The sequence below is a fragment of the Balaenoptera borealis genome, assembly GCF_965194805.1.
Source record: "Balaenoptera borealis genome assembly, chromosome: 18".
Lineage (NCBI taxonomy): Eukaryota > Metazoa > Chordata > Mammalia > Artiodactyla > Balaenopteridae > Balaenoptera > Balaenoptera borealis.
Window position 1 is genome coordinate 48958229 of NC_138877.1, and position 12939 is coordinate 48971167.

General features: G+C 41.6%; 1 protein-coding gene across 7 annotated transcripts in view; it reads right to left on the minus strand.

Moving 5' to 3' along the window:
- The window catches only part of TBC1D4 (TBC1 domain family member 4), a 248147-nt gene that overhangs the window by 69067 nt on the left and 166141 nt on the right, over positions 1 to 12939 (minus strand). For 6 of the 7 annotated variants that reach the window (XM_082365918.1, XM_082365916.1, XM_082365915.1 and 3 more), the window contains 3 exons: positions 8909 to 9496; positions 7265 to 7354; positions 3175 to 3279 (listed from right to left, as the gene is read on the minus strand). In XM_082365918.1, coding sequence (XP_082222044.1) covers positions 3175 to 3279; positions 7265 to 7354; positions 8909 to 9451 — 738 coding nt within the window. In that variant the 5' untranslated portion in view covers positions 9452 to 9496. The remainder of the gene's footprint in view (positions 1 to 3174; positions 3280 to 7264; positions 7355 to 8908; positions 9497 to 12939) is intronic. The other variant, XM_082365914.1, reaches the window with a different exon arrangement.

The following is a 12939-nucleotide window of genomic DNA, read 5'->3' on the forward strand; positions in this document are numbered from 1 at the left end:
ATTCTCAGGCAGCTTCAATGTAATATGAAGACATTCTCAGCCAGTCTAGTCTGTTGCCTTAGTCACAGAGCTTCTTAAGGTGGAAACATGCAGCGTGTTCCCAGACTTTCTACTCTGACTCCGTTTCGAAAACTCATTCTACACGCATGAGGGTAAAATGAAAATACTAAAAAATACAAACAAAACATAACTTTTAAAAGAGATTGGAAATCAGAAGGTTTTACAGTTTTCCTCTTGGTGTCGGTTATCCAGTAATCAGAGATTAACCAGCACCTAGAAAATGACTGCCTGAAGTTCAGAGTAACACACTGCATCACTCAAAATACACTTAACAAGCAAGCCCTGCTATCCTAGAAACTACTGGTGGATACAACAACAATAAGGACGGTCCTAAACTTGTAGGATTCACAATCCAGTGGAGTAGAAAATTATGTGAACAAATAAATAAGATAGGGCTTCCCTGGTGGCGCAGTGGTTGAGAATCTGCCTGTTAATGCAGGGGACACGGGTTCGAGCCCTGGTCTGGGAGGATCCCACACGCCGCAGAGCAGCTGGGCCCGTGAGCCACAACTACTGAGCCTGCGCGTCTGGAGCCTGTGCTCCGCAACAAGAGAGGCCGCGATAGTGAGAGGCCCGCGCACCGCGATGAAGAGCGGCCCCCGCTTGCCACAACTAGAGAAAGTCCTCGCACAGAAACGAAGACCCAACACAGCCATAAATAAATACATTTTTTTAAAATAAATAAATAAATAAATAAGATAAGGGATTTGTAGGAACTGTTGGAGATCTATGAATAAGATGTGCTGAGAGCACTGACAACAAAACAACCAAAGGACTCAATTCCTGAGAAAGGGTGTTAGAAAAGGCTTCCCTAGGAGGTGATCTTTTAACAGGATCCTACAAAATACACAGTAGCAAAGAAGGGGAAGGGGATTAAAGTCACAGCAAAGCAAAGCCAGGCCTGCTTCCCATCCAATGAAGCAGCCGGAAAGAGAATACGAAAACAGATAGAGACATACACAATCTCTTTGTATAGCAGCCAGGTGGACCCTTGAGGCTGGCCCGATCACATTCTCCACCTGACCGTATGAACGCAGCAAGCCCTGGCTCTGGCCTCCCCTGACTGGCAGACCCCTTACTCCATGCAGCCAACAGTGACCTCAGAACTTCAGAGGCATTTCTGTGAGCCCCGCCTCTCAGGTATTTCCTTCATCTCATGTGTCCTGTGCACGAACCATCTGCTGCTTCAGTAGCAAGCCAAATAAAAGCAACATCACACCAGTCATCACAGCAGCTTCTGCAGTCTGGCCTACAGACAGCTGAGGACACGGAATAGCACGTGTGAGGACACAGTCATGAAAGGGCAAGCTTTCTGGTGAGCGCTGAGAAGAATGAGGAAGGCCCTTCTGCCACACTAGACAATCTAGATTTTGTCCGTTAATAAGGAGGCATAAACTGGCCCCTAGTGAGAGAATTTTGTGAGAAAAAATATATATATATAGCATAAGGTAGTAAGTGGATAGATGACAGATTAAACCAGTGGCAGGGAGACTAGTTAGGACACTAATGCAATAGTCTTAGTAAAGGAGATGAACGCCCAGACTTAATTCCAGACAGAGAGGAAAAGGAAGACAGATGGATATAAGGGACATTTCTACCTTTGAGTTTATAGGATTTGGTGAACAAGTGGATCTCGATGGTGCAGAAGAATGCATTATGGTTTCTAAAGGGGAAAGTTGCGTAAATGGAACTGCCCAAACAATAAAATACGGGATATACAACAGGTTTTGCAAAGGTCGGAGAGCAAGGATCTGCAACGTGGTGGAAGAATCAGCCTTAGACAGGAGGAGGGACAGAGGAGGGAAGGAGGAGGGGAGAGCTGGGCAGGGGATGGGTGAGGAGTGGGGCAAGATTACCTGACATTCTCATTTTCTACCCAACTCTTACTTGGTTGGCATTTTCCAGGGTTGTGTCCTTGGCTCTCTTTGGCCTTCTCTCTTTTCCTTCCCCCTGGGTGCTCATCCAGCCCCATGCCTTCAACTATTCTTTACAATGACAACTCTCAAACTTCTATCCCGAGCCCTGAACTGAACCTATAATACAGTGGTCACCTGGATATCAACATGTGGATTTTTCATTGGTATGGCTAACTACCTAGAGTGAGAACAAAACTCAAATGGATCTCTCTTGAGTAAGAAACTTAGTGATGGAGTGCTATATTCCCTAGTCAGAAAGTGTCTTTGTACCAATTCATTCCCATTTCTTCATTATTTCTTCATTATTCCTCAACTCAGTGTCCACTGGGAATGTGGAAGGCAAGAGTTAGCAGGAAGGAAGGCAACATGCATCCAGAAAATTAGGAGAATGCTGCCTGGCTTACTCTGTGTATGTCTAAGTGGTGTGTGTTTCCCTGGGGAAAATCAGTGTAGGAGGATTTTATGTCTGAGGAAATGCTCTGCTTCAAAGAATGGTAATGTATATATCTAAAGGTTTGTGTTAAAATGGTTAGGAGAGATAACACAAGTGGAAGAATATGTAAAACATTTTAGGGGAAAACATCAACATACTTTTAGTCACTCAGAACTATTTCCAACTTTGCCTTACATATTTCTCCTTAAACCCTAACTGCTCCCATTTAAGGGTCAGGGGGAGGGAGTAGGAGTGCTGCAAAGTGAAATTGACTTCCAAATTCCAAAGAAAGAAATTGAAGGCTAAAATGTGACCATAAAGAAAGTATTTTTAAAATGAGGACAGGGGCTGATGAAATAAAAAGGAAAAAACAAAATCGTTCTCTACCCTGATGAAATAAGCATTATCTACTCGGAGATGTTATAGCAGTTGAGAGAATAAGAGGTCTTCCCTATCTTCTTCCATGAGCAATGGAAAGAGTAACAGCTCTCCTATTATTAGGCTTTTCCTACCTTTTAAAAATACTCCTGGTAACATTTCCGGATTTGTTAAACTCAAGAAAATCACCTAGGCTTAAAAATTACCAGGACAAGTTGCTTTTGTTTTTCTGTTGTGGTGCTGTTTCAAAGGGCAGAAACCTATTTCTAGGTGCGCTCTTCTTTTTCGACGGATGGCCGTTCTGTGAGGCTTGGGTTCATCAGAGACGAGCCTCCCATCAGCTGGAGGTGTGGGCAGGAGCCCGTGGACAGCAGTCACCCCACTTACCAGAGATTCGCTGGCACACTGGAACACGTAACAGATATACTGGCTCAGCCCGGGCTCCGGCAACTCCCGACAGATAAAGCCAAAGTGATCAACATGCTTTATACCCTAGAGAAGGAAGAAGGGCAGTGTTTATGGGATTATGTCCTTTTAACCAACACTATAGAAATAGTTCTGTGCTTTCACACTTCCATGAATTTCTCCTTCACAGCACTGTGACAGGGGACATAATGCCAGAGCAAACTTATTCGGTGGTCTTTTGATACATAATATAAAGGGTGAGACCAGCTCAGATTTTTTTTTGTTTCTGGCAAACACTCTGTGACTCAGGGCCACAGGAGGAAAAATATGATGGCATGACCCACTGTCTCTTGTAATAAAAACCGCTACTCAGTGTTTGCAAGTAATGGAGTTTTCAATTTATTGGTCATCTTTGAACGGGCAGTCTGATCATTCATTATAAACCCTGTTCTTGTTTATATGAGGCTAAGAATCATTAAAACTGACAATGCTCGAATTAAATGGCATGCCATTCCCTAAAGCACGCAGTAAAAATACTAGAATGTTTGTCTATTGATAGACATTCAAGGAGCCACAACTGTTAGAAGATGAATACATTAAAGACATTATTGCAGACATCAACTATCCAAATTCACAAATCTGTACTTCCTGAACACAGGCTAAATAACCTCAGCTACACTTAATAAAAAATTCTGAAATCATCTGAGAATTTCGATCGCCCTGAATACATACACACCAATTAGTAGACAGCACCTTGTTATTTTAACAGAAAGCACAGTACTTTGAAAAGTCAAGAAGACAAAAAATTTGAAGTTGTCCTGCAATCACCTGAATCCCAGAGAAAGGAAAACAGACTTTGGATTCAGACAGATTTGTGCTTCAATCTTGGTTCAACCAATCTACCAGGTATGAGATAGTGTGCTGCGTTGCTAAAAAGAATCTCTGAGGTTCCATTTCTCATCATAAAATAATATTAATGGCGCCTATTCTAAGAAAATTTTCAGATTTAGAACTAAGAAATATCTTAGCTCCTGGCATGTTTGACAAACGGTAACCACTATTCTTGTAATAATAAGCTCAACCTATCCAATGGCTATGGAAAAAGGAAATCAACTCCGATAAAAAGTAAAGAAGTCAATAAGGAGGAGTGAGGTTACAATCCATGAGGTGAAAGTAAATTCCATCTGATACAACTCATTCGTGATTAAAGAACATCTTTTACTAGCTTGGTACTAAATGGGAAAACTGCACAGGAGCTCATTAGCTCAGCAAGTTTTCGGGCAGTGGTAATGTTTCCGGTAAAGAAAACCATTCCCTTATTCCTCATGCTTGCCAGGGACACAGTCCTACCGATTCTGAGGAAAGAAACATTTGTAGGTGTTCATGTGTTAAAAAGTACTCCTGTTCCCAAATGCGGCCACCCTCTATCAGTACAATTCTGTGGAAAGAAATAACAGGAGTTGGGCCACTCAGTGAAGAGCAGAAAGTTAACCTGACAATTATTCTGATCAAAGGCCTTTGCACAAATTTTCCTCATATTTTTGTTTGATTCTTCTCCTGAATTCTTAGAACACAAAGCTTGCTTTAAAAAAAAGGAAAAGCAAAAATCTTGTTTGAACTGCCAGATTTATATATTTGGTTTGGCTGGTTCTTTTTTTTTTTCTTGTTTTTTTCCTTTAGATGTTCAACGAGCATTGCTAGTTTTCTTTCTGGGAGGCCGGCAGAGGGGTGAGGGGGGGAGAGGCACGGCCTTTTCAGATGACTCCTCTTGCTTTGGGGCACAGGAAGTACGCTGGTTTGTACACCACTCTCTCCCCAACACTTGGCATAAGGCCCAACACGTAGAAGCATTCATTCAACACTATGGAACACCTAAGCGTCAAGCTCTGTCTTAACACATCTTATTCTCTGATGCCCTAGAGCAGCGGTCCCCAACCTTTTCGGCACCAGGGACCAGTTTCATGGAAGACAATTTTTCCATGGACAGGGGTGGAGGGGGCAAATATGGTTCAGGCGGTAATGCGAGCGATGGGGAGCGATGGGGAGCGGCAGATGAAACTTCACTCCCTCGCCCGCCCTCACCTCCTGCTGTGCGGCCCAGTTCCTAACAGGCCTCGGCCCGGGGGTTGGGGACCCCTGGCCTACAGAATAAGACACCTGCCCTCACAGAGCTTATGATCACGCGGGGACCCCCAGGAAACATGTAATTACAAGAATGCTTCATAAATACTTTTTTTAGTTAAAGTGAATAATCTTTTTACCACATTTTTTGTCCTTTAAGTAGGAATTTAGAAATTTGCAATATATTCTTCCTCTAGTCAGATGCTGCCTCTCTAAACTACTAGAGTAGAAAATTTTTATGTTCACAACATAATTTTATGTCCCCATATAATAGAACAAATATTAAAACAAAATACTAGAAGTGAAACCACATTAGCTGAGGCTGAGGAGAGTAATTAACAAGATGTACAAAAGCTTATCATTTTCAAAGGGAAGAATGTCGGGATATCATACCTATGGCAATGCTAACTCCAAAGTTAAAACTTAAAAAAAAGTCAGTCTATTTTTCAACATTAAAATATAGGAAAGGGCCTTGGCAAGATCCAGGCCCCTGAAGGTATACCTAAGGTACACCTGCTAGGAAAGAAGTTACTGCTTCTCGATCCAGGGCCCTGAAGGTATACCTAAGGTACACCTGCTAGGAAAGAAGTTACTGCTTTTCTATTCCAGGGACCTCCCCAGAGGCATCCTTGCATTTTTTTAAAATTTATTTATTTATATTTATTTTTGGCTGTGTTGGGTCTTTGTTTCTACGCGAGGGCTTTTCTCTAGTTGCGGCAAGCGGGGGCCACTCTTAATTGTGGTGCGCGGGCCTCTCACTTTCGCGGCCTCTCTTGTTGAGGAGCACAGGCTCCAGACGCGCAGGCTCAGTAGTTGAGGCTCACGGGCCTAGTTGCTCCGCGGCATGTGGGATCTTCCCAGACCAGGGCTCGAACCCGTGTCCCCTGCATTGGCAGGCAGATTCTCAACCACTGCGCCACCAGGGAAGCCCATCCTTGCATTTTTAACTTTCCCATATTCAGCTTTAGGTACTCCCTCTACTCCAACATCTTCGGAAATTCTTTCTAGGTTTGCCGTATATTTAGGTAGCTCTAACAATTATATAGATATTCTAAATTATTACTATGGTACTTAGGACACTTCTTTATGCCTAATATGACTTTGAACACACATAGTTGTATAGATTATTTTTAAAACTTTCAAATACGTAATATGAGAATTAAAAATAAGTAAAAGGACAAAGATATATACCAAAACCTTCTTTTCAAACTTTAGCATTTACATTTATAAACCTGAAAGTACTAGTTCTTTTTTTTATCTACTACAGTATAAAGAGCAAACATGACTCAGTGATGCCCACAAGACCTACTGCTCAAGATTCTGAGGACACTAACTGTGAAGATATTTTCTAAAGAACTCACCACCGCAAAACTTCCTTCCATCCCTTTGATGAAGTGACACTATGAGGAGACAGGGTTGACGAAAGTGAGGACAAGATTATGATAATGAGGAACCTGGACAGGATTTTCTTATTGGCAGGGACCCAAACACATGAACACTCTTAGTTTAAGACAAATCTACTTAAGAAATGCTTTTAAGAATAAAATCTGGGGCTTCCCTGGTGGCGCAGTGGTTGAGAATCTGCCTGCCAATGCAGGGGACACAGGTTCGAGCCCTGGTCTGGGAAGATCCCACATGCCGCGGAGCAACTGGGCCCGTGAGCCACAACTACTGAGCCTGCGCGTCTGGAGCCTGTGCTCCGCAACAAGAGAGGCCGCGATAGTGAGAGGCCCGCGCACCGCGATGAAGAGTGGCCCCCACTTGCCACAACTAGAGAAAGCCCTCGCACAGAAACGAAGACCCAACACAGCCAAAACTAAATAAATAAATAAATAAAATTTAAAAAAAAAAAAGAATAAAATCTGAAGGGGTTTAAGCCCAGTTATTTTGTTAATTTAGAAACAAGCTTTAATTGGTTTCTTCAAATACTATAATCTACTTCAACACATACCTGGGAACAAGAAGAGATATCTTTAAAATTCTTCTCAAGCACAAGTGATTTAGTGTCTGGACTGATAAGGTTAATCTCAAACCGTCCAACCTTAAAAATAAAAATATTCCAATTAATTAATTAATTTAATTAATTTGTAAATATTCCAATTAATTAAAAATATTCCAATTAATTAATTCCAATTAATTAACATTCCAATTAATTTCAATTAACTTATCAAGAACATATTACTTTACAGTTAAATATTTGACTAATAATACAGATTCAAATGCTCTATCCCTGACATACATATTCACATGTGTGTCAACATCCAATCCAACCAAATCTACAACCCCAATCATCAGCTGTCTGAAAACATTTCTTCCTTTCATCTAGAAATCATGAAAATTAAGTTGGTCTTAATTTACAAGAAACCATTCTTTTTCCAAATTAGAAATTATTCTTTTCAAAAAAATGCAACCTTTCCTCACTTTGTTTTCTAAAAATACTAATTATTTAATTATAATTTATAATCATACTTTCTCACAAATGATCAACAGAAAGATATACTTGCAATTGGGCAGATAAATTTTTAAAGTTTTTAAACAAAAACAATCATTTAGAAAAAATTAACAACATGGACTCTGCTAGCTAAGAAAAAGAACAAATCCAGTAGCCCAAACAAGAGAGGAAACTCAGTTAACATATCACCACAGGAAAGACTACAGACACTTTAATTACATGCCTAGAGTTATCAAGAACAAAACAGAACAAAACCACCATGAACTTCTGATAAAGCAAATATTACACACTGGGACTGTTTACCGAGGTACACTGTGCAACTTCCTTCTCAGGGACTCTTTGCAATGGAATAAAAGGGCAGTTACTCCTTTTTTCAAGAAAACTCAAATCTGAGGAAAACTCAAATTAATCTTCAAAGCTGAGGATTAATTAAAGAATCTCTACAGGGCATTGTTAAGAATTAAGTTCTTGTAAGTGGAACTGGACATTTTCTATATACCCTGTACAACTTCAAAAACTACTTTTTAGAATTAAGAATCATCTTTTACACCTATAATATAGCTTGCACCAAATCATTTTAATAACTGGTCTAATAAATTATCAGGCCTATGATGTTTCTTTAACCGTCTCTTTTGTATGACAGAGTAAATTGGTGTATTCTCATGTGAAAATACACCTATGAGTCTCTGGACTTTTTTTTTTCTCTCTAGAAAATACTTTCTCCTTCATGAAGATTCACACGCTCCCAGATTCACATCTTCAAACCCTTCATAAGACTGACTTTCTGCCGTCATTTAAAAAAACAACATTTATTTAAGAATTAACCTAAGGTAAATGCTGGTGATGTTAAGAGCGATCTATTCTTATTTCCCCACCAACTTCCCGTGATGCTCTGCAAGTGCTTCTGTCTCTTCCTCTCCCTTCCCTGCTCCCTTTTTTCTTACATTCCCCGTCTGCCTCTCACCCCTTCACTACTTTCCTTTGTTTGCTCTCTTTCTCCACCTGCCTTATCTGCTGCCCAAGGGATATGACAGAAAGGCTGGACGCTTGCAGAGCGAGGACCAGGGAAGAGCTGGCCGCCCGGCTGCTTCCGTCTAGCAAAGAATGGGGAAACACCCCGAGAGCACGCGGCCTGGGCAGCACCTGAAACAGCATCGTTCTGTTCTTCTCCGAATCCGAGGGCTGGACGTGGCTGGGCGCGCTGGCGTGCCTCCTCCGCGGCTGCGGCTTCTGGCTGTTCTCGTGAACTTTCCTTTGCAGGACACCGGTGACGCTGCTGCACCGAGACCGGAACTCCTGTTGTTCATCAAAGCCAGAATCTTCCAAAATCCGCTCAGGGAAGCAGACTCGAGAGCTGGACGGCCCAGGCTGGCTGGGCGCCGCGGGGAAGACGGGGTGGGTGTCGGTGACGCCATCCCCTTCCTCGGACAGAACGTCGGCGGGGGAAGCGGGCGCCTGGGCCTCCGACACCGCCGGGTCCTCGCCGGCATCGGCGGCGCGCGGCTCGCCCTGGACCCGCAGGCGCTGCCGCTCGTGCAGGCTGAACTTCTCGATGCAGTCGTCGATGAGGCTGGACGGGGCCTTCTTGTGGGTCACGGTCACCTTGCCACAGTACAAGACCTCGAACTTCTGCGAGTTGTAAAAGGCGTCCTCGTTGTCTTTGCTGGGTTTGGCGTCCTCCTTCATGGCAGCTTTCGATAACTGCCTTATGCTGCTGATAACATCGGGAACCTGGAAAAGAATTCAAAAATCCTCACTTTAGTTGAATATTTAGAGATCGTATATGTTTACCTAGACCTGTTATTATCACAGAATGCTCGCTCATCCTAAATGATAAAATACAGAAAGTAATAGATCCTACATAAGATAAAGCATAAACTTAAATTACACTATTGGACATAGTGATTTAAGGATAAGATTGGAATTTTATATCACTTTCATACTTTCCACTTTTAAGTGTATTCGTTTCCTGAAAACAAAACCATGAGACTATACAGGCCACAGCAACCTTTAATAAATCATCATAATACAACCTTTGAGTACTTTTAAAACGTATTATAAGGGATCAAAAGGTGAAAAATTAAATTTAAATATAAAAAAGTGTAACATGCTAAGGTACCAACCACGACTGAGATAAATAAATTATTTAATTAAATTATTATGAGCCTCAGCTGAAAGGAACCAAAGCTTCAACAATGAGGCTAAAATTAACCTTCTGGATGAAGAGGTTAAAATCCAGACACCCCTCACCAGCATTAGCCATCAGGGAAAATGCAAATATAGACCACAGGAAGATACTATTTCATTATCTATTAGAATGGCTAACATCAAAAAGTCCAAGTGGGGCTTCCCTGGTGGCGCAGTGCTTAAAAAGCCGCCTGCCAACGCAGGGGACACGGGTTCGAGCCCTGGTCCGGGAAGATCCCACATGCCGCAGAGCAACTAAGCCTGTGCGCCACAACTACTGAGGCTGCGAGCCACGACTACGGAAGCCAGCGCGCCTACAGCCCGTGCTCCGCAACAAGAGAAGCCACCGCAGTGAGAAGCCCGCACACCGCAACGAAGACCCAGTGCGGCCAAAAAATAATTAATTAATTAAAAAGTCCAAGTGCCCACCAGGATGTGGAGCAACAGGAACCCTCATACACTGTGTGCAGAAATGTAAAATGGCACAGCTACCTCAGGAGTTTGGCAGCTGCTTGGGAGTTAAACATACATCTCACAACCCAGTCATTCCACTCCTAGAGATTTAGGTGAAAGCCCTGAAAACGTATGTCCAAAGAAAGGCTTGTACACAAATATTCATAGATGGTTTAGTCACAATATCCCAAAACTGGAAACAACCCAAATATTCATCAACAAGTGAATGCTCACTAATTGTCAGGGTAATGTAAAGCAAAACCACAATAAAATATCACCTTACACTTGATAGGATGATTATCATCAAAAAGACAAGATATAACAAGTACTGGGGGAGGATGTGGGAAAAAGGAAACCCTTGTGCATTGTTAGTAGGAATGTAAATTGGTGCAGTCACTATGGAGAACAGTATGGAGGTTCCTAAAATATTTAAAATAGAACTACCATATCATCCAGCAATTCCACTTCTGGGTATATATTCAAAAGAAACAAAATCATTCTCTCGAAAAGATACCTGCACCCTCATGTTCATCACAGCATTATTCACAACAGTCAAGACATGGAAACAATCTAATTCAGCCTAAGTGTCCGTCAAAAGATGAATGGATAAAGAAACTGTGATAAATATTATTTAGCCATAAAAAAGGAAATCCTGCCATTTACGACAACATGGATGGACCTTGAGGGCATCATGCTAACTGAAGTAAGTCAGACTGAGAAGGGTAAATACTGTATGATCTCACTTATATGTGGAATCTTAAAAAAAAAAAAAAAACCTCATAGATAAAGAGAACAGAGTGGTGATTGCCAGAGGCAGGGGAGGGAGGAATGGGTGAAGGTAGTCAAAAAGTACAAACATCCAGTTATAAGACAAATAAGTTCTGGGGATGTAATGTATAGCATGGTGACTAGAGTTAATAATACTATATTGTATATTTAAAACTTGCTAAGAGAGTAGATCTTAAAAGTTCTCACAAGAAAAAAAAATCTATAACCATGTGAGGTGAGTGATGTTAACTAAACTTATGGTAATCATTTTGCAATGTATACATGTATCAAATCATTAAGTTGTACTCCTTGAACTAAATACAATGCTATATGTCGATTATATCTCAATAAAACTGAAGGGAAAAAAGTGAAAGGATGAACAAAAGGTGGTACATTCATACAAAATGAAATACAACTCATTATCTCTCATCTGGTTTTCTGCAATAATCTTTTAACTGGTGTCCCTTGCCCCCTTCAATCTACTCTCAAAAGTAGAAAGGATCCTTTTTAAACCTGTCATGTTGCTCACCTGCAAATCCTCCAAGCTCCCCATTTCATTAAGAGTAAACGACAAAATCCCTACAATGTCCTACAGGGCCCTCACCCTCTGCATTTGACATACATATAGATTAAATGTGCACTGTGGCTACACACCCTCCATGTGACCTTTAGACAGTCAACCTGGATTTCGTCTTTTCATTCTCACCTCGTTTCCTCTGACCACTCCTCCCAGCATCCCTCTCTCACTCACTCTGCTCCAGCCCCACTGGCTTCCTGGCTACTCTTTGAACATGCCAGGCACACTCCTCTCTCGAGGTCTCTGAACTCCAAGTCCTCCCCCAGATAACTAGACGGCTCACTCCTCATCTCGTTTAAATCCATGCTCTAATGTCACCTTGAGGCAGCAACCATCCCCTAAACCAAAACACGCATACACACACACACACACACACAGAGACACACTCTGACAGCCAGCATTCCCCTGGAATTTTCCCCCATTTTATTACTCTCTATAGCACTTACCTCTTTTAACATTCTGTGTAATTGATTTGCTAGAATGTAAGCCCTAGGAGGGTGGTGATTTCTGTCTCTTTTCCCGCATTTTTTCCTTGTATCCCCAAAGCCTAGAGTACAAAGCCTGGTACAAAGTAGATCCTCAATATGTGGACTAGGGGGAAAAAACTTTTTTTGGTAATTTCTACCTTTGGAAAAGAGAGATCATCTTATACGCAGGGTTGATTCACATTCAGACATACAAGGTATTTCTTCAAATATTCTAGCACCAATTCTAAAACCAGAATCTCTTCTCTTTCACATAATTCTTTGGGATATACTGCCAGAACATTCACAGTTTAAAAATCACAAGACTTTCAGCTTGCTAGTAGAGTATTTCCTATGAAAGAATAAAGTCCAAATGCTATAGTTTCAATGACTCACCCTGAACATTTGACATATCTCCAGGGAAGTCAGATGCTTTGTACGAACACATGATCAGCACCTTAGCCCTCTGTCATTTTCTTTTTGCCTTAGTGTCTGACAAGGGCCAAAGCTATGGAGACTGACCTAGACATTCAACCCTGAAAAAAGTACAATGATTCTAGTGGGTTAGGCAAAATCCTAAAATAGATGGCTCCCTCCTTCCTCACTAACCATATTTCATTAGATACTTTTCATCTGATTTTACAACCCTAGTGCACCTAAATTTCCAAAGTGTCTCTATGGAGTACAGAATAAGAAATATTATCTGTAGGATTTTTTTTGAACCT